This window comes from Grammomys surdaster, unplaced genomic scaffold (genome assembly GCF_004785775.1).
Source record: "Grammomys surdaster isolate TR1022 unplaced genomic scaffold, NIH_TR_1.0 485, whole genome shotgun sequence".
NCBI lineage: Eukaryota > Metazoa > Chordata > Mammalia > Rodentia > Muridae > Grammomys > Grammomys surdaster.
Genome location: NW_021604904.1, coordinates 492,923 through 512,928, shown reverse-complemented (window position 1 = coordinate 512,928; position 20,006 = coordinate 492,923). Strand labels below are relative to the sequence as shown.

Here is a 20,006-nt window from a genome sequence, read left to right as displayed (position 1 = left end):
AAGGTCAGCCTGGTCTACAGAGTAAGTTCTGGCACGACAGGGCCATACAGAGAAACCATGTCTCAAAAAACAAAAAAGCAAAAAAAGCAAAGCATACAGAAAAAAAAAAGAAAAAATCACTGGCTACTTTTCCAGAGGAGCAGGGTTCAATTCCTAGCACCCACATGGCAGTTCATAACTGTCTGTAACTCCAGTTCTAAGAGGTTCTCTCTTCTGGCCTCCTTGGACACCAGGCACATGCACGCTAAACACTCATACTTATAAAATAATTTTTTAAAAAAACTGCTGGGCGGTGGTGGCGCATGCTTTTAATCCCAGCACTTGGGAGGCAGAGGCAGGTGGATTTCTGAGTTCGAGGCCAGCCTGGTCTACAGAGTGAGTTCCAGGATAGCCAGGACTATACAGAGAAACTCTGACTCGAAAAACGAAACAACAACAACAAAAACCATACAGTTTTGTTTCCTCCTTGTCTGCAGGCTCTGATGTCACACCTGAATACAGACAGGACCACAGGCTAAGGAACTGGGAGCTGTTCTGTGGACAGGAAGAAGGTACGTTTCCTGGCTGTGGTGCACCCCATGTATATATGAAACCGAGCAAGAGGATCAGCTGTGTTGGTCATGCCGGAGCCTGATGAAGGACCTGAGTGAGACCTTGGAAATACCTGCATAAAGGTGGCCTGGGCCATGGAGGAATACCAGCTCTGGCTGCTTCTGGTTACCTCAGTCATATTGTCCTAACCCCTGACACCTCAGGACGGGTCAAACTTCTGTTCCAGCTGAGGCTGCAGGTCTTAGGGGAAGAGGATAGGGGGAAGGGGCGCCCCAACTAGAAGTCTGAGTCAGATCACACTTTAGTTACCATAGAAATGGTGAGCTTTTGGATTGGTTTCATTCTGTCAGTGAGCTTGAGGGCCTGATTCCCATCTGCTCCTCCTTCCTGGTAAAAAGAGAATTGACTCTTGTAGGTTGCCCTCTGATGTCCACATGGCACACACGGAATATGTGTAATAAAAATTGTAAAGAAATTAAAAATAGTATTTAAATTAATTAAACACTTAGTTGTTTCTGAGATACAAGGCCTGTGTAGCCCAGGCTGGATTCAAATTTCATCAGTCCTCTTGCCTCAAAACTAGTGAGTGCTGGAGTAACAAGTGGGTGCCACCATGCCCTGCTAAATTAATTTTTTAAAAGATTTATTTACGATGTATGCCTTTAATCCCAGCACTCGGGAGGCAGAGGTAGGCAGATCTCTGAGTTTGAGGCCAAGCCTGGTCCACAGAGTGAGTTCCAGAACAGCTAGGGCTACACAGAGAAATCTTGTCAACAAAAACAAAAACTGATTTAGTGTGTGTGTGCGTGTGCACGTGATGGCCATATTAGGACATTGGATTCCCAGGAGCTAGAGTTTACAGGTTGTGTGGACTTATTCTGTGGTGGCTGAGAACCCAACTCAGCCCCTCTGTAAGAGCAGTTATGTGCTCTTAACCACTGGCCCTGTCTCAAACTCTCTCTGTAGCTGAGTTTCATGACCTTGAACTCCCGATGAATTCCCTACCTTCTCCTCCAGAGTGCTAGGATGACAGACTTTTGCCATCACGCCCCATTTCCAACTTTATATTCATCAAGAAAACGTTTCTTATCAAAGCCTTCAGAAATAATGAGAGTCAACCCTGTCTCCCTCTTCCCCTCCCCCACCCTGTCGTTCACCCACTCTAAGGTTGCTATCCTCTGCTTCCGTGGGATTCTTCCCTTCAGAAGCCTCAGTTAACCTTGGCCCTGTCCTTGTCTGCTGGATCCTGGTTTTTTGGTTTTCTTTTCTGAAACAGCCTCTCTGCAGCCCAGGCTGGCCTGGACCTCATAGATATCCCCCTGCCTCAGTCTCCCTGGTTATACAGGAAGAGGGGCTATAGTAACAGCACTTGGGAGACTGAGACAGGAGGATTGTTAAAAGGCCAGCCAACCTGGGCTATACAGGGAGTTACAGACCAGTCCGGGCCACAGTATGAGACCTTGTGGAAAATTCACTACCCACCCAGAAACGTTAATTAATAATAAGAAATCAGGCTGAGAGGCCGGGTGGTGGTGGCGCACGCCTTTAATCCCAGCACTTGGGAGGCAGAAGCAGGCGGATTTCTGAGTTCGAGAGTTCAAGGCTAGCATGGTCTAAAGAGTGAGTTCCAGGACAGCCAGGGCTACACAGAGAAACCCTGTCTCGAAAAAACAAAAAAAAAAAAAAAAAGAAAAAAAGAAAAAAAAAAGAAATCAGGCTAAGGATGTAGCCCCTTAGTAGGGCGTTTGCAAAGACCTGGATCTAGGTGGGTAATACACAAACCAAGAGCGCCATCCCTAGAAGGCAACAGAGGGCTGTTTATGCGACTCAATAGCAATGCAGGCTCTGTACTTCCTCTGTGTTTGGGATAGGCTAAGGGGAGAGAGTGGTGGGAGGCGTCACCTGTTATTAATCTAACTTTAAATCCGTCCAGTGCATCAGCCTGGGCTATACGAGATCCTGTCTCATAAGACCTAAATAAATAACATACTTGTTTTTAAACAGTCCTGCTAGGATAGAGTATGAGATCCAGAAGCCTCGGATTTTTCTTTTTAAATTTTAATCTCTAAAAATATAAATTGACTTAAAGGAAATACCGTCATCCCAGCAGACTACCAGAAAACCCACCACCTCCGTGACCGCCCCGACAGTTCTCCCATCCCATTGCGTGGGCTGTCTTCTCTTGAGCTTGCCCCTCTTTCAGTTACATTATTCAATCTTGATCTCCCCATCTTATCTTCAAGCGTCTTCAACATTAATCTTATGATTTTTTTTTCACTAAGAGCCCATGGAATAAAAATTCACATTTGTAGAAGGGGGCGTAGAGGAAACTGGGGTGGCGTACAGCGAAGCCCATCCCCCAGTTCCTGTGCTTCTCTCCACCCAGACCAGGTTGCTCAGGACCACCCCTTTCCCTGTTGCAGGGAGTCAGCCGACGACGCGCACACTGCGCAGGCTCCTCGCTGCAGTGGGCGTGATCCGAGGAGGTCCCGCCCCTTCTTTCCTCCCGCCCCTACTCAGCTGCTCCGCCAGAAGCTGGGGCCCCACCGAAGTAGCAGCTAACATCGGAGTAAGGCCAGTGTCGTTTTAGGGTGAGGGGGCTGGGATGCGGGAGAGGGGGTAGGATCGGGAGGCTGCGTTGGCCTTGGGATGTGAGCCTCAGATGTCTGGTCAGGCAGGTACCTGGGACTAGGCTCTACCTGGAACATGCCGTGAGTCATCCCAAGATTGAGGAAAAACCAGGCACAGAGATTCGGGGCTCCCTTGGCCCCCAGCTAGGACTGTCCTTTTGGAATTACTTAGGTTCGAGCTCAGCAGGGAACAAAAAGGGTTGCTGATAGGGAACAGATAGGGAGCAACGTGGGTGCTGATGACGGACATGCTGGAAGCTTTGAAAGGCAGCAGGACGATGGCACGGGAGTGGGAAAAAAAAAGCAGAGGCGTTGGACCTCGAGGGATTTCCACATCCCTGCTGACCAGCGACCAGTTTCCTCCTTTTGGGGTGATGGGCACAAGGCCAAGGGCCCCGGTGATTATGGGAGAAGAAAGAGGCTTTTACTGGATCTCATAAGCCCAAAGACATCCACTTTCTTTGATGCCCCTTCAAAGCCCAGAACGCCCCCACACAGTGCCTGCTTTTTGTTTCTCCCAGTTTCCAGTCCCTGACACACCCACCTCGCCGCCTCCGTTCTGCAGAGTCCCCCAACTGCCAGGCAATATGAAGCCTAAACTGATGTACCAGGAGGTAGGAGGATGGGGTGCCTAGTGGGGAGGGTTTGGGTATCTCGAAGGGTAGGAGACCACCAAACTATCCTATTATTTCCGCTCCCCCATCATCCCGGATCCCACAGCTGAAGGTCCCTGTCGAGGAGCCTGCGGGAGAACTGTCCATGAATGAAATCGAGGCATGGAAGGCAGCAGAGAAGGTAGGAGTAAGCTGTTCCCTTTGAGCAATCTCAGACTGCCAGTGACCACCTTGTATAGGCTGACAGCTTCCTTCCCCTCCTCACAGAAAGCCCGCTGGGTCCTCCTGGTCCTTATCCTGGCAGTAGTGGGCTTCGGTGCCTTGATGACTCAGCTGTTTCTATGGGAATACGGGGACTTACATCTCTTTGGACCGAATCAGCGCCCAGCCCCCTGCTATGACCCCTGCGAGTAAGTGGGAGGAAGCTGGATTGTGAGTGGGAGGGGTCCTGCCAGCCCAGGGACACTTGAGCCTGCAAGAGCATCCAGGGCTTTGGTGCACCCAGTGCTGTGATGAGGGGATTGTGGGTGCCCACGTCCATGCCCACTCTACCCCCTCCTTCCTGTTTCCATGGCAGCCACTGCGTCATCATCCTTTATACAGGTCTGTGAACACATGGGCACAAGTATCTCCCATCTACATCTGTGGATACACACACACACACCCCTCCCACTTCTCTAGACAGACCAGTGAGATCCACAACCAGTCTTCCATCCACATCTGGAGACTTGCAAAGCCCTTCTTTCTTAACCTATCCTCTCTGGCCCTCTGTGACTGACAGATATCCCTCTGTACCTTCAGGGCGGTGCTGGTGGAGAGCATTCCTGAGGGTCTGGAGTTTCCCAATGCTACCACAAGCAACCCCTCCACTAGCCAAGCCTGGTTGGGCCTCCTTGCCGGTGCTCACAGCAGCCTGGACATCGCCTCCTTCTACTGGACTCTTACAAACAATGACACCCACACGCAAGAGCCCTCTGCCCAGCAGGTACCTGGAAGCCTCCCTTCTCACCCAACACCCCACCCTCCCCCATGGCTATGGGAATGGTGGCAAGGGAGGGGGAGGGGCTTCCTGCCAACCTGGAGACAGGTGCATGTGTGTTTAGTTAAGAGCTGTCTTCACACACCCTTCTGAACTAAGGGTGATGTTTTTGTGTTCTGATTTTCCGGAAGCCTCGTCAGGGAACAGCTTTGGTTGTGATGATTTAGGTTTGACGATATCACCTTGAATCCTTCACACAAAGAAGGAACAAGTTATAACCCAGCCCAAGCCAGGTTGCCACCTCCCTTGCTGTGTGTGACCTTAGGCAGGTTTCCTCCCTCCTAGACTTCCTCCACCTTATCTGAAAATTGCAAACATGGGTCTGCTCCACCGCTGGGCTCCTATGAGGATGCAGTGTTAGTCCTGTGCTGGACACAGACTCAGCTCTCTTGGAATGTTCATTGTTGCTGGGTGGCAGCAGTAGTGGTAGGACACACCTTTAATCCCAGCACTGGGGAGGCAGAGGCAGGTGGATCTTTGTGAGTTCCAGGTCAGCCTGGTTTACAGAGTACATTCCAGAACAGCCAGGGACACAGAAATCCTGCCTCGAATTGAAAGAAAGAAAGAAAGAAAGAAAGAAAGAAAGAAAGAAAGAAAGAAAGAAAGAAAGAAAGAAAGAAAGATGGATGGATGATTGGCATAAGAGTGCTAAAATCCCAACATTTTGGAAGCTGAAGGGGTGCAGAGGAACGGATGTAGAGTTCCAGGCCAATCTGAGCCACTGAGCCACAAAGCAAGACCTTTCACAGGCAGGCAGCAGGCAGTGGACCACACACACACACACACACACACACACACACACACACACACGCACACACTGTATAAGCTCACACCTCTTCCAGGCTCCCCACAGAAGTATATCAAAGCACAGATATAAGCTGGGCCCTGTGCTGCAGGATGATAGATAGTCCCAGCTACTCAGAGGCTGAGGCAGGAGAGTCTCAAGTTCAAGTCCTGCTGCAGCTACAAATCAAGTTTGTCATCAGCCCAAGCAATATAAGGAGGCCTTGTGTTAAACGAAATTAGAAAAGTGGGTACTGGTAAGATGGCTGGCGCAGCAGGTAAAATTGCTGGCCATACCAGCCTGACTGGATTCCATCCCAGGAACCCACAGTAGGAGAGAACTGATTCCTGAATGTTGTCCTCTGATGTCCACATGCACGTGTATGCACACACACACACACACTCACACACACACACATGTGCACACACAAATAAAATCTTTATTAAAAAGGGGAGTGTGTATGTAACTCTGGGCTAGAGCACTTACCTGTTATATGCAAGGCTCTCCAGGTTCCATGCCCAGCACATGCACACGCACATGCACGCACAGAGAAGGAAAGATGAAGGGTTTTAGTATTGTAATCTATGAGTCCTCTAGTGTAAGGTGAAGCCTGTTCGTTCTTATGGGGCACCTGTGAGGGTGATATTAGAGCACTGGCTGGCCCAGCCCCTCAGCAGCTGTCTCCCACAGGGTGAAGAGGTTCTTCAGCAGCTTCAGGCTCTGGCACCCCGAGGAGTAAAGGTTCGCATTGCTGTGAGCAAACCCAATGGACCTTTGGCAGATCTGCAGTCTCTGCTGCAGAGTGGTAAGCGGGCAACAGCAGGGTTGGCAGGCCTGGGGCTGCCCAAGCTGGCCCCTGACTGCTGCCCCTGTTGACCACAGGTGCCCAGGTCCGCATGGTGGACATGCAGAAGCTGACCCATGGTGTCCTGCACACCAAGTTTTGGGTGGTGGATCAGACCCACTTTTACCTGGGCAGTGCCAACATGGACTGGCGGTCGCTGACCCAGGTCTGTATGTACCCTGCCCATATTCCTTGCCTCTTCCTGAACCTCCCTATGTATCCCTGCAGTTCAGTCCTCAACTGCCTTGTTCCTGCTGCTGCTAGGGTTCCCCTGGGTCCTGTCCACTGGCGTGGCCTCCGTTGTACATTTCTTGTGTGTATTCGAACCCCATCTTTTACCTGGGGGTCTCTGGGAGCATGAGCTAATGTATAGGTTTCCTGAATAGGAAATTCAGTGTGGAGCCTGGCCTGTCATCAGGCCGCCTCATCCCAGATAGCTCTGGGCCAGGATAGGGAAGAAACGGGCAAAAGGCTGGGGTGAAATAACAGTACAGCCAGCATCAGGGTGGGATGGGGGTCATGGGTAGGGTGTGGGTACGGGCAAAGATGAGGTACAAAATGAGGGTAGAGGTGGAAGACGGGGGGTGGGGGGCAGGGTGGGGCACAAGAGGAATGGTTAAGGACAGGATTAGATGCTGTAGGCAGAGACTGTAGCGTGGGAAGAAGGTATAGACAGAAGATCCAGCTGGGATGGAGGTCCTGAGAGTGAGCTGGGCCAGGGTAGGGATGGAAGTAGATAAAGGGTCAAAGTTGAGATGGAATGGAGATGTAAGGTGGGGGTTGGGGGTGTAGGCAGGATTTTGGAGGTGAGGTTGGAAGCTGGCAAGGACAGAGGGGTCAAGGATAGGATGGGGAGGTTGAGGCAGAGGATTTAGGGTGGAATAAGGAGGCACAAGCAGAGCTCAGGGCTGGAGGGGAATGCAGTGAGCTGACTGTAGCAGTCCTAAGGAGATATCTGATCCAACCTGGGAGCTTAAGGAAGAGTCCCCAAAGAAGGAGATAGTTTATCTGCTGGAAGCTTCAACAGGTACTAGCACAAGAGGGACCAACTCTGGCAGTGCTGTGAAGGAGAGAATGTGACGCTAATTCACCTCAATAAATACTTCCCTAGGCTCCCAGTCTCAACAGTGATCAGGGGTACGCTGAAGACACAGTCTTCCTCTGTGCCTGTCTTCCCGCCCAGTGGGAAGTACCTGGCTTATTCAGAGGAGCCAAAACCTGAGACTGAGCCGGAGCTGGCTGGCACAGGGCAAAGTCTCAGGAAACACACAACTCACAGGACCTGGTGCTACAGTCCTGTCATCCCAAATCCTTAGGAGGCAAGCTGATTAAGAGTTCAAGGCCAGGCCGGGCGGTGGTGGCGCACGCCTTTAATCCCAGCACTTGGGAGGCAGAGGCAGGCGGATTTCTGAGTTTGAGAGTTCGAGGCTAGCCTGGTCTACAGAGTGAGTTCCAGGACAGCCAGGGCTACACAGAGAAACCCTGGCTCAAAAACAACAACAACAAAAAAAAAAAAAAGAGTTCAAGGCCAACCAGAAGAACTCAGTGAGACCTTGTCTCAAAACAATAATTTTAAAGGGTAGGGGCTGTATGTACCTCATAGTAAAGGACCTATTTAGAATCCCCTGGTGAGGGCCTAGGCTGTGGCTCAGTGGCAGTGCACCTTACTGGGTTTCAACACCCATTACCACAGGAAAACAAAAACCCTGGAACTTGGCCATAACCGAATGTTTCTTCAAAATGTAAGTCAAGTTTATAGCTGTCCATTTAAGTCCTGGGATGCTAGCTCTTTAGAATGGAGGTGCAGGAAAGACTGAGGGTCAGAGAGAGGAATTGGCTAAGGAGGTAGGTAGAACAAGAGCATCCCCGTCATCTGTGAGCGCCGGGCCAGCATCCTCAGCTCAGCACTGTTCTCCCATAGGTCAAAGAGCTGGGAGTGGTCATGTACAACTGCAGCTGCCTTGCTCGAGACCTCACCAAGATTTTTGAAGCATACTGGTTCCTGGGCCAGGCAGGTAGCTCCATCCCGTCAACCTGGCCACGGTCCTTTGACACACGATATAATCAAGAAACGCCAATGGAGATCTGCCTCAATGGTACCCCAGCTCTGGCCTACCTGGCGGTAAGTTTGGGAGAATAGGGCCTCACGCTATCGCTTTTGGTCACAAGCCATCACTTGAGGCTTCCACCTAGCCTGCCCGCTGATCGTTAGAGAGGGAGCCTGAACTTCACTCTTGGTCTGTCTACTTCATCAAAAACCAGTGCAGTGTCTCAAGCTCCCTCAGCATTGGATTAATCTGGAAAATGGGTATCCAGGCATTTTCAACCTCTGTGTGAGTTGCACATGGCCTCAGCTCCTCTGATACAGCCAGGGTAGCTCTTTCTGTGTGTCCCTATGCTTAGTTTGAGACAGAGTCTCAAGCAGCCATGCTGGCCTTGAATTATGTACCTGAGGATGGCCTCAAACAATGTCAAAGGAGTTTTTGTTCTTTGTTGTGTTTGTTTGGGGTTTCACTGTGTAGCCCTGGCTACTCTGGAACTCACAGAAATCCATCTGCCTTTGCCACCTGAGCGTTGGAATGAAAAGTATGGGCATCATTCCGAGTTGTCTTTTTTTTTTCTTCCAAAGTTTATTTTATTGGCCAAGCATGGTAGTATACACTTTTAATTCCAACACTCAGGAGAATCTCTGTGAGTTCAAGGCCAGCCTGGATTCTATAGCAAAGAGACCCTGGAGTGTCAGGCACTGTGGGTGCAGGGAAGCATGATCTTTGGTGCCCTTTGTAACCAGTCTTTCCTAGAGAGGAGTGCTTCCTCCTTCTGTGCCTACTTCTACTTTTAGAGTTGCAGTTTCCTCAGGGACCCGAGCAAAGGGACTCTCGTGACCTCTGACTCATGAGGGGTTGCCTGGTCAGGGATGACGTGACAGAAAAAGTGTGAATACAGCAAAGGTCTCCGCCAGTTGCCTGGAGGACTCACTAAAACCCTTGCAAGGGTGTCCTCTGACTTCCACCTACACACTGTGGCACATGTATAACACGCATGCACACATTTACCCTACATACTATTCATCATACATATGCATACATCAAGAGAGAAGAAAATTGCCGGGCGGTGGTGGCGCACGCCTTTAATCCCAGCACTTGGGAGGCAGAGGCAGGCGGATTTCTGAGTTCGAGGCCAGCCTGGTCTACAGAGTGAGTTCCAGGACAGCCAGAACTACACAGAGAAACCCTGTCTCGAAAAAACCAAAAAAAAAAAAAAAAAAAAAAAAAAAGAGAGAGAAGAAAATTTTCATTTTAAACAAGTTTCCAAGTAACAAAGTGCCCCTATTGCTGCTGGATCAGGAAACACCCAAGAGTATGAATTCTGGAACCAAGCAGTCAATCCAGGCTGCACTGGTTGGCTGTGTGACCTTAAGCAAGGAGCTTACCCTTTCTGAGCCCGTTTCCTCACTTGCAAAACAGATAAGGTAAACGTCCTTCCCTTTCATGGAGGCTGTTTTTAGTGAGTTCCATAGGGCCTACCTGCTTCGTGGTGAACTATTCTCACTTGGGGTCCACCATGACACTGCCTCTGACTGTCGTTTCACCCCAGAGTGCACCCCCACCACTGTGCCCAAGTGGCCGCACCCCAGACCTGAAGGCTCTGCTCAACGTGGTGGACAATGCCCGAAACTTCATCTACATTGCGGTTATGAACTACCTGCCTACCATGGAGTTCTCCCATCCGCGCAGGTACTCTGGGAAGGGGCAGGGCTCAGATGGGGAGCCCCTGTGAGGGGAGGGCTGAGGGGGCTCTGAGAGCAAGCAGGGGGCCCAGGCAGGAGAGCAGGGACAAGGGACTGAACGGAGACAAGGATTGTACTCAGCGTCAGAGCTCTTGCTTAAAATACTAGAGGCGCCAGGCTCAGTCCGTAATGTCACCACAAAGGGTTGAGGCAAAGGGTGATTGAATGTGGGGTCAGGAGATAAGCTAGGAAGGCTGGCCGGGTAAAGTGCTTACCGTGCATGAGTGAGGGCCTGAGTTTGGATCCCCAGCACCTCAGAAAAACATCGGCACAACTGACACTGAGGAACAGAGACAGATGGATTCCAAAGCTCACTGCCCAGCCACCCTCGCTGAATTGGGGCATTCCATGTTCCACGTTCTACAGGAGACCCTGTCTTAAAAAATCAGATAGATTGGGGCTGGAGAGATGGCTCACCAATTAAAAATGGTTGCTGCCTAGTTTATTGCCCAAAACTTACATTAGTTCCTAACACCCATGCCAGGTGCCTCAAACATAACACACACGCAACACATACATACACACCATATATACACACACACCACACACATACACACCTTACACACACACACCACACACACATACATACCATACACACACCACACACACATACATACCATACACACTCCACACATATATACACACATACACACCATACACACACACACCACACATACACACCTTACACACACACACCACACACATACATACTATACACATACACCACACACATATATACCATACATACACACACCACACACATACACACCATACACACACACATACATACCATACATACACACACCACACACATATACACACACCACACACACACACACCATACACACACACACCACACACGCGCGCGCACGCATGCACATACACGTGTTTGAGATGAGAGGAGATCATGCATGGCGGTGCATGCCTGTAACCCCATCCTTTGGAAGGATGCTGAGGCGGGATGATGGAGATGAGCCTTGGTTAACAAGTGAAGCCGTTTTAAAACAAATGGAATGATGGGAGGATGAGTTTCTGGGCACCCAAATGGTAGCCAGACACAGGAAACAGGAGCTGAGGAATATGGAGGAGGAGGGCTTGGAACCCAGGGCTGGGGTCCTCTGGAGGTTGGGGAACCCAAAAGCCCCAAAGCTCAACATGAGTGCTTTCTGTTAGGGTGGGGTGTATACATACATGAAGGTGAAACACTCACACATAAAATAAGAAGAAGGTCATCTTTTGGGGCTGGAGAGGTGGTTCAGCGGTAAGAGGGCTTGCTGTTCTTCCAGAGAACGGGAGCTTGGATCCCAGCGCCCATGTCAAGTGGCTCACAGCCATCGCTAACTCTAGCCCCAGGTGACCTGATGCCTTTGTCTCGCACACCTATGCAGACACAGCTATACATAGTTGAAACAATATTAAATTCTGTTTCTGTTTTTGTTTTTGTTTTGTTTTGGCTGAACTGGCTCTGTAGACCAGGCTGGTCTCGAACTCAGAGATCCTCCTACTTCTGCCTCCCAAGTGCTGGGATTAAAAACATGGGCCATAACACCTGGCAATATTAAATTATTTTCTTTAAAAAAGTACATTTTTTTTTAATTAATAAGAAAAAGCCAGGTAGTGGTGGCACATGCTTTTAATCCCAACATTCAAGAGGCAGGAGAAGATGGAGCACTGTAGAATTCAAAGCCAGCCAGAGCAAATTCCAGGGCAGCCAGGGCTACGCAAAGAAACCCTCAAAAGAAACAAATATATTAGAAAGATCCGCCCCTTCCCCCTGAACCCCTTCCCTGTTGCCCTCAGGTTCTGGCCGGCAATTGACGATGGACTGAGACGGGCTGCGTATGAACGAGGCGTCAAGGTACGCCTGCTCGTCAGCTGCTGGGGGCACTCCGAACCATCTATGCGGTCCTTCCTGCTCTCCCTGGCTGCACTTCGTGACAACCATACGCACTCTGACATCCAGGTGGTAAGCACCCATCCCAGAGTACCCTTCTCCACTGTCCTGGGAGCACATCCACATGAACCATGAATATTATGACAAGGACGCCCCAGAGTGTGCAGCCGTGAGGGGAACTGAGTCATGGCTCAGATGAGTGGGGGGGGGCAGGGTACAGATAGGTTTGTCATTGAGGTGGGGAGCCACAGGCAGAGGGGCGAGATAGGGTGAGATTGACAAGAGAAAGCACTTACCATACGGTGGTGTTTAAGAAAGACCTTCTGGGCTGGGCAGTGGTGGCGCACGCCTTTAATCCCAGCACTTGGGAGGCAGAGGCAGGCGGATTTCTGAGTTCAAGGCCAGCATAGTCTACAGAGTGAGTTCCAGGACAGCCAGGGCTACACAGAGAAACCCTGTCTCGAAAAAAAACCCAAAAAAAAGAACGAAAGACCTTCTGGGGCTGGAGAGACGGCTTAGAGGTGAAGAACACTGGCTGCTCTTCCAGAGGACCAGATTTTGGCTCTCAGCACCCCATGTCTGATTGCGCACAACGGCCTCTAAGTCCAGCTCCAAGGAATCCCATGTCCTCCTCTGGCCCCTGTGAGCACGAGTACGCGCACACATCCTCTCCCCCACAACACCCCCCCTCTCATATACATAAATTTAACATTTTTAAAAATAAAACAGAATGGGGAGAGACAGAAGTAGAAGCAGACTTTCTCTAGAAAAAGGGGCATGAGAGATGAGGTTTCAGGATGGAACAAGGGGGTAGGAGCCATTGCGGGTCTGGATCCCCACCCCCACCCCACCTCAGCTGCTGTTTACTGAGGACCAGCTGTACTCGGCCCTATTTTGGTCCAAGGTTCCACCCATCGCAGGGAAGCAGCCAAGTGCCTTTTGGAGATACCATTTACATGCCTACCCTGCCATCCCAGAACTTCTCAGAGCTAGCCGACCTGCGCCTTGAGCCCTTGTCAAACCCTCCTCCCTTCCCCTACAGAAACTGTTTGTGGTCCCTGCGGATGAGACCCAGGCCCGAATTCCCTATGCCCGCGTCAACCATAACAAATATATGGTGACTGAGCGTGCTACATACATTGGTAAGTGCCCCCCAGTACCACAGGCGTATCAAAAAAGGGAGCGCCCGGGCACGAGGGCCTGGCCACCCGTCAGACCCTTACTCCACCCCTTGCTCCCAGGAACCTCCAACTGGTCTGGAAACTACTTCACAGAGACAGCAGGCACCTCCCTGCTGGTGACACAGAACGGGCACGGCGGCTTGCGCAGCCAGCTGGAGGCTGTTTTCCTGAGAGACTGGGAATCCCCTTACAGCCACGATCTCGACACCTCGGCCGACAGTGTGGGCAATGCCTGCCGCCTGCTTTGAGGCTCAGCCCGATGGACAGGCCAAAGCCTTCCAGGCCCCCCTGGACTCAGCTCTGGGTCCTGGTTGCTGTCCCTGTGCTCTTGCTTCTGTCTCTCCCATTGTGGCTCTATACTCTCCACTATATTCCCATCGCTACCTCCACCTCCACTGGCCTGACACTCTGGCCCCTGTGGACCTAGCAGAGCTGGGGGAGGATCAGACCCCAAAGAAGTGGGGGTGCATGCTGGGCCCAGACCTTTGGCCCACCCCCCAAAGGGGCCGAAATTATAAGTAAATATTTGTCTGTATAGCCTGTGCTTAACTGAGTGGTATGAGATGCTATGTTCTTAGGGGACACGGGGCATGGACTTCTGCTGGTGACAACTTAGCATGCAATGCACACAAAGGCAGGCATGGCCTGGGCGTGCAGTTTGAGGCCACACTGGCAAGCATGGGCCGAGCATGCGCGGAACCAGCATGTTTATACTGAGCATGCGCCACAGGGCAATGTGGGCAGACCCACTGCTGAATACCACTGCTGTTGGGGGTGGGGATGAGGAGGGCAGGTGGCGGCTGGACTAACATATCTGAACACCAGAGCATGTGCATATGTGAACAACACAGCATGTGCCAGGTCTGAATTTATTCCCACCAGTGTGTTTACACTTAGCATGTCCGGAGCGTGAGAGAGCGAGTGAGCATGCCCAGTCCACTACAGACATAGAGGACGAAGCCAGTAGTGCTTGGCAAACTCAGATGGTCACATGTCGGACAAAGAGAACATCCTGAGAGTAGATTCACAAAGAGTCAGGCCCTTACCTCACCCCCGTCTCCCCCAAAACCCCGTTTTGAGACAAGGTCTCACCATAAGCTAGACTGGACTTGACTTTGTATGTGGAATTATAAACCCTCTCCACCATACCAGGTTTCATTTAGTGCATATAGAGAACAGGTTTCTTTTCCCAGCCAGTAGCCAACCAGTCACAGCATGGGAGAGGCCGGCCCTGGGTGCCAGCATGGCCCAATATGGGTGGTGCAGGTTTACCCAGTGGTAACAGGCAGGAGCAGGGTTTGGAACAGTTATTTATTGAAATACACAGAGGCAGGCAGGCCCAGGCACACTCATGGCCAGTGGGGTGCAGCCTCTTCCCGACTCACTGGCCTCAGGGCTTCGGGCCAGACCCTGACGACCTCCAACATTTAGGGTGGGATACAGGCATGTACCTGGGGCAGGGAAATAGGAACATTCTGGATTTCTATTTTTCTGTAAGAATAATCTGTAAGTTCAGAGGATGGCTCTAAGGTGCCATTTCAGATCAAGAGGGGGGACGCCAGCCCAGCTAGCTCAGACCCCATGAAACAATAGGGGTGAGTCCCCATCAGTGGTGCCCTCCAACGTGCTGCAGAAAGCTGGTGGTCCTGGGTGGCCCATGTGCGTGAGGATGGCGAGCTGGGAGCCCTTGCGCTCGAGACCCCCGGATGCCCTCTAGGGTCCATTCTGGTTCATTCAGCCACTCCCCCGGACAGCTGCTGGGATCAAAGAGCTCAGGGCCTGGCCTCTGTGGAAGGGAAACGAAAAGAACATCAGCAAGAAGTACAGGTACCTGCCAGTATGTTTACCTGTCTACTAGGAGGGGTGACCAGGTATGTAGGCCCTCACCCCCTGTGTAAGCTTTCCCACGTTGCAATAAGGTATTAGGGATAGAAGCCTGGGCAGACCAAGGCAAATGCTCTGCCTCCAGACCACACCCTAAGCCCCTCACTGGGGATTCTAGGCAGGGGCTCTATCACTGAGCCACGCCCCCAGCCCCTCACTGGGGATTCTAGGCAGGGGCTCTATCACTGAGCCACGCCCCCAGCCCCTCACTGGGGGATTCTAGGCAGGGGCTCTATCACTGAGCCACGCCCCCAGCCCCTCACTGGGGGATTCTAGGCAGGGGCTGTACCACTGAGCCACGCCCCCAGCCCCTCACTGGAGGATTCTAGGCAGGGGCTCTACCACTGAGCCACGCCCCCAGCCCCTCACTGGGGGATTCTAGGCAGGGGCTCTACCACTGAGCCACGCCCCCAGCCCCTCACTGGAGGATTCTAGGCAGGGGCTCTACCACTGAGCCACGCCCCTAGCCCCTCACTGAGGGATTCTAGGCAGGGGCTCTACCACTAAATTATATCCCCAGTCCCTCACATTGCTAAGCACTCTGTGCGCCACTCCAGGAGAGTCCCCGGTCTCTCACTCGTTGATACTAGGGAAAGACTGTACTGCAGGTCTAAATCTGTAGCACTCTTGGTGAGGAGGCAATGTCATTGTTTGCTTTTTGAGAGAGAGTCTTGCTATGGCTCTGTCTTTTTGAGCCGTAACAAGACTCTCTCTCAAACTAGACTTGACCTTGAGATGACCCTCCTGTTTCAGCTTCCTGGGATACCAGCCAGCACCTCACCCATTCCTTAACAAGGCCATCACTAGGTGTCTGTTTTCTGTACCATCCTTAATTAGAGTTAGTATAAGCCGTGTCCTGTCCTGAGGGTGTTGGAGTGAGCTGAGCTTTGTCACCTCGTGCAGGAAGTCAGTGTTTACTGAGTCTCAGGCCTGTGTTGAGATGACGAATGCCCCAGCTGTAGGAAGCACACGGCCCTGTCACCTGTGCACCGCCATCGATTAAGCTCTGGGTGCCAGTCTGTGTACCCTACTTACCTCAGCATCCATGGGCCTGTCTTTGATCCCGGGCCCATCTCCCTCCCGTTGTGGGATGACAGATGGCTCTGTGGAGGCCGTGCGGCCTTCTCCTTCTTCCCAGCCACTGCCCCTACAGGGCCCGGCATCCTCAGGTGAGGCCTGGCTCAGCCGAATGAGGTTACTAAAGTTGGAGTCAGATTTGGAGCCTGCTGGGACCTTGCGAGCCTTATGGCGGCCAGTCAAGCGGCTGCCATAGAAGGCCAGGATGGGCTCCGGGCCCGAGTCGGGGACTCGGTGGCTGGTGCTGGCAACTTTGAGTGGGGCCAGCATGTCAGAGACCATGTCGGCCCGTGTGTCTCTCCACAGCCCCCGTCTGGCCTCCTGCAGACTCAGGTCATCGAGCTGGTCGATGGCTCTCTGCATCCCCAGAGCCTTGTCCTCCCGGAAGAAGGACCCACTGCCCGTCACACCACCCAGGCCTGCAGTCTCCTCCTCCTCAGCCAGGCGGTAGTAAGGAGGCCCGTCCTCTGCGCTGGCAATGACAGGTGGGGGTGGCTTGCCATCCACCTGCAGGGACAGCCGACAGCCGCGAAGTGACAGCTGGTAGTAGCGGGTGGCCTCGTGGGCGCTACGCAGCTGTTGCATGGACACGAAGGGGTGGCGCAGGGCCGCGCTGGGACTGATGCGTTCGTGCGACTCCCATGTCAGCATGCGTTTGATCAGCTCCACCATGCTCTTGAGATCCGCGTGTTCCGCCAGTGCCTCCCGGTCTGGAAAACTCAAGCGACTCACAGCCCCACCGCCATTCACGGTCTCAATCTGGTCCAAGGATTTGAGCATGTACTTGCGGCGCTCCAAAGGGCGTACCTGGTGGGGCATGGGGGACACCAGCCGGATGTGTATCTAGACTCAGAGCTCCCAAAAATCACCCGCTGTGGGGACCAAGTAGGATCCCCCTGACTTCTGCCCATGATCTGACTGGAAGCTCTCTTGGTGCTTCAATTCTCCCTTGTACCAGATTCTTGATTTCCAACCCATCGCTCTCCCGCTGCTACAGGGAGGATCTGTGACCTAACTCTACCTCCACCCTTCACCCAAACCTTCACCAGCCAGAGAGACATGGCTGTGACCTTCAGTTTGGCTGTCCCACGAGACTTGTGGGTCTACCCCAGTCTGACAACCAACCAACTCTTAAGTTTCTGGTCTTGCCCAGGGTCTAAACCTGGATTGTTCTTGATACAGTATTCCCCCACCACCACCACCACCGCCAGCACGGACTGTCTTCACCCTGCATGCTCCTCTCATACCTTGGTCTCAGCTAGGTAATCAGCAGAGGACTTCAGCTGCCAGGGGTTGGTGGCGTCAGGGTGTGGGTTACGTTTGAAGAAGTGGTGAGCCTTGCGGGCCGCGTGCAGCAGATGGGGCTTGGGTAAGCCCTGGGTCTCACAGATGTAGCGCACCTGGTCATACTCATTGTTGCCTGGGTAGAGAGGCCAGCCCAGATGTAGCTCGGCCATGACACAGCCCAGAGACCACACATCCACTTTCTCACAGAAGGGCAATCCCAACAGGATCTCTGGGGCCCTGTAGAAGCGGGACTGGATGTAAGGCTCCTTCACATAGCGCACCTCACTGAATATGCTGGCCGAGCCAAAGTCGATCACCTGTGGAGGGCAGAGGGGATGGAACACAGGACAGGTGGGTCATGGGGGTGGTGGAGATGACAATATGAGGCCTCTCTTGGGACTCATCTGCGCGTTTCTCCAACGTCTGCCTAGCTCTGTGCCTTCCACACTTCCTTTCTTCTGAATGTCCCTGTCTCTGTCCTCTAGCTATTGCTTCTGGGTTAGGTGTCGAGTCTGGCTCTATGTCTGATTCTCTGTGCTTGAACTTGTACCTATAATAGTTGGGACCCTCCCCCTGCCTGCAGTGCACAGTACACAGTAGGCAACTATTCTCTCATATCCCCTAGCCTTTGTTTGTTGGTTAGCTTTGAGACAGGGTCTCATGTAGCCCAGGCTGGCTTCAACCTGGTTATGTAGCCAAGAATGCCCTTGATTTCCTGTTCTCCTTTCCTGAAGGGCTGGGATTATAGGGGGTTATAGCAATGCATCACCATACCCAACTTCCAGCTGTGATTTTAACATCATCTCACATGCTATATATTTTGTGTGTGTGTGTGTGTGTGTTGGGGGGCATGATATGCATATGTGGGTGTCATCACCCATGTGTGCATGTGTAGGGCCAAAGATCCTCTATCTTCCTCTACTGCTGTAACCTTATTTTTTTGAGACAGGGTCTCTCCATGAGACCTGAAACCCACTACTTTGGCAAGATACCTGGGCCACTGAGCCCTCGGGCTCTTCTCGACTTCCCTTATAACCCCTTGGCCCTGGGATTATAAGGACAAGCTCAACTTTTATGGCATTGCTGGGGATCTGAAGTTAGGCTCGTCTGCTTAATGTGCAGCAAGTACTTAACCCGCCGGGCCTGAGAGAAGGCTCAGTGGTTGAGATCCCTCGCTGCTCTTGCAGGGAATCCAGGTTTGGCTCCCAGCACCCACATGGCAGCTCACACCAGTCTGTGACTCTAGTACCAGGAGATCCAAAGCCCTCTGGCCTCTTGGAACACCATACATTCATACCCAGGCATTCACACCTAAAAATAAATGAAAAAAAAAAAGAATTCCAGTCCCATGACAACAAGAGCTTTGTATTTCATTCAAGGCTGTGTCTCTAGAGGCCTGGGTCTAGTATTTGGCACATTGTAGGATCCAGGGAAGAATGAATGATAGATGAAAAGGTGTTTTAGGCCAATCAGTATTTCCCTCCTTTGATTTGTCTGCCTTCCATGGTCCTGGAGATTGAACTTTAGGCCTCATATATATGAGGTAAATATTCTACTACTAGGATCCCAGCTTCTTCTTCTTCTTCTTTTTTTTTTTAAAAGCATTTTTTTAATGTATATGAGTAGCTATCTTCAGACACACCAGAAGAGGACATCAGATCCCATTACAGATGGTTGTGAGCCACCATATGGTCACTGGGAATTGAACTCAGGACCCCTGGAAGAACAGTCAGTGCTCTTAACCTCTGAGCCATCTCTCCAGCCCCGCCCCCTTTAAAGAATTGTTTAGGTTTATTTTTATTCTAATTGTGTGTTTGTGTGCCCTCAAAAATCCACACACATGAGTGTTGGAATCCCCTGAGATCAAATGCATCAGATGCCCCTGGAACTGAAATTGTTGTGGGCTGTCCAGTACGGATGCTGGGAAACACACGTGGGTCTTCTGTAAGAGCAGTCTGGGCAGATAACCACCAGGCCTCTTTCCAGCCAGCTCCTGGGCCTTTTCAAAACTTTTTTAGTTAGGTAGTGTTTAAGTATTTTGTTTTGTTTTACTTTGAGACACTCTGTAGACCAGGCTGGGCTTGACTCACAGAGACCCATCTGCCTCTGGCTCCTGAATGCTGGGATTAAAAGCGTGTGCCATCCTGCCTGGCACAGAGTTCGGTTTTTGAGATAGGGTTTCATGTAGCCCAGGCTAGCTTCTTACTCATTGTATAGTCTAGGGTGACTTTGAACTCCCTGTCCTCTGGACTCCATGTCTCGTACTGAGATCACAGGTGTGTACCACCTCTCTGGGCCTTTATTTTTTATACCGATGATTCTGGCCTTAGGTTTTTGAGGCAGGCTTTGAATTCATGATATTCCTGTTTTAGCAGTCTGAGTATCTGGGATTATAGGCATGTATCACCAGGTCTGGCTCCCTTCTGTGGC

The 20,006-nt window shown here is 51.5% G+C and overlaps 2 protein-coding genes across 4 annotated transcripts in view; one reads left to right on the top strand and one right to left on the bottom strand.

The window, feature by feature from the left end:
* The first annotated feature begins 476 nt into the window (after positions 1-476).
* Pld3 (phospholipase D family member 3) lies at positions 477-13,877 on the top strand. 3 transcript variants are annotated; one of them, XM_028781606.1, is made up of 13 exons: positions 477-551; positions 2,976-3,121; positions 3,704-3,796; positions 3,903-3,977; positions 4,064-4,206; positions 4,598-4,781; positions 6,310-6,424; positions 6,502-6,629; positions 8,385-8,585; positions 10,061-10,200; positions 12,054-12,219; positions 13,190-13,289; positions 13,389-13,877. In XM_028781606.1, exons 3-13 carry the CDS (start codon positions 3,770-3,772, stop codon positions 13,574-13,576), a joined length of 1,467 nt encoding a protein of 488 aa, XP_028637439.1. In that variant the 5' UTR covers positions 477-551; positions 2,976-3,121; positions 3,704-3,769; the 3' UTR covers positions 13,577-13,877. The 3 variants fall into 3 exon arrangements, with proteins under 3 accessions (XP_028637439.1, XP_028637438.1, XP_028637437.1); XM_028781605.1 differs by having other exon boundaries at positions 2,976-3,143; XM_028781604.1 differs by lacking the exons at positions 477-551; positions 2,976-3,121 and having other exon boundaries at positions 3,218-3,796.
* A 748-nt stretch (positions 13,878-14,625) lies between these two features.
* The window catches only part of Hipk4 (homeodomain interacting protein kinase 4), a 9,032-nt gene continuing 3,651 nt past the window's right edge, over positions 14,626-20,006 (bottom strand). The window contains exons 2-4 of the mRNA XM_028781636.1: positions 17,537-17,893; positions 16,248-17,096; positions 14,626-15,114 (exon numbers count right to left, since the gene is read on the bottom strand). Coding sequence (XP_028637469.1) covers positions 14,935-15,114; positions 16,248-17,096; positions 17,537-17,893 — 1,386 coding nt within the window. The 3' untranslated portion in view covers positions 14,626-14,934. The remainder of the gene's footprint in view (positions 15,115-16,247; positions 17,097-17,536; positions 17,894-20,006) is intronic.

Excerpts from the sequence above, each read along its gene's own strand:
- Pld3 (XM_028781604.1), top strand. The coding sequence starts at position 3,647 with ATGCCCCTTCAAAGCCCAGAACGCCCCCACACAGTGCCTGCTTTTTGT. Across the intron at positions 6,425-6,501 it reads GCAGTCTCTGCTGCAGAGTG|GTGCCCAGGTCCGCATGGTG; the intron begins GTAAGCGGGCAA and ends TGTTGACCACAG. Across the intron at positions 8,586-10,060 it reads CAGCTCTGGCCTACCTGGCG|AGTGCACCCCCACCACTGTG; the intron begins GTAAGTTTGGGA and ends GTTTCACCCCAG.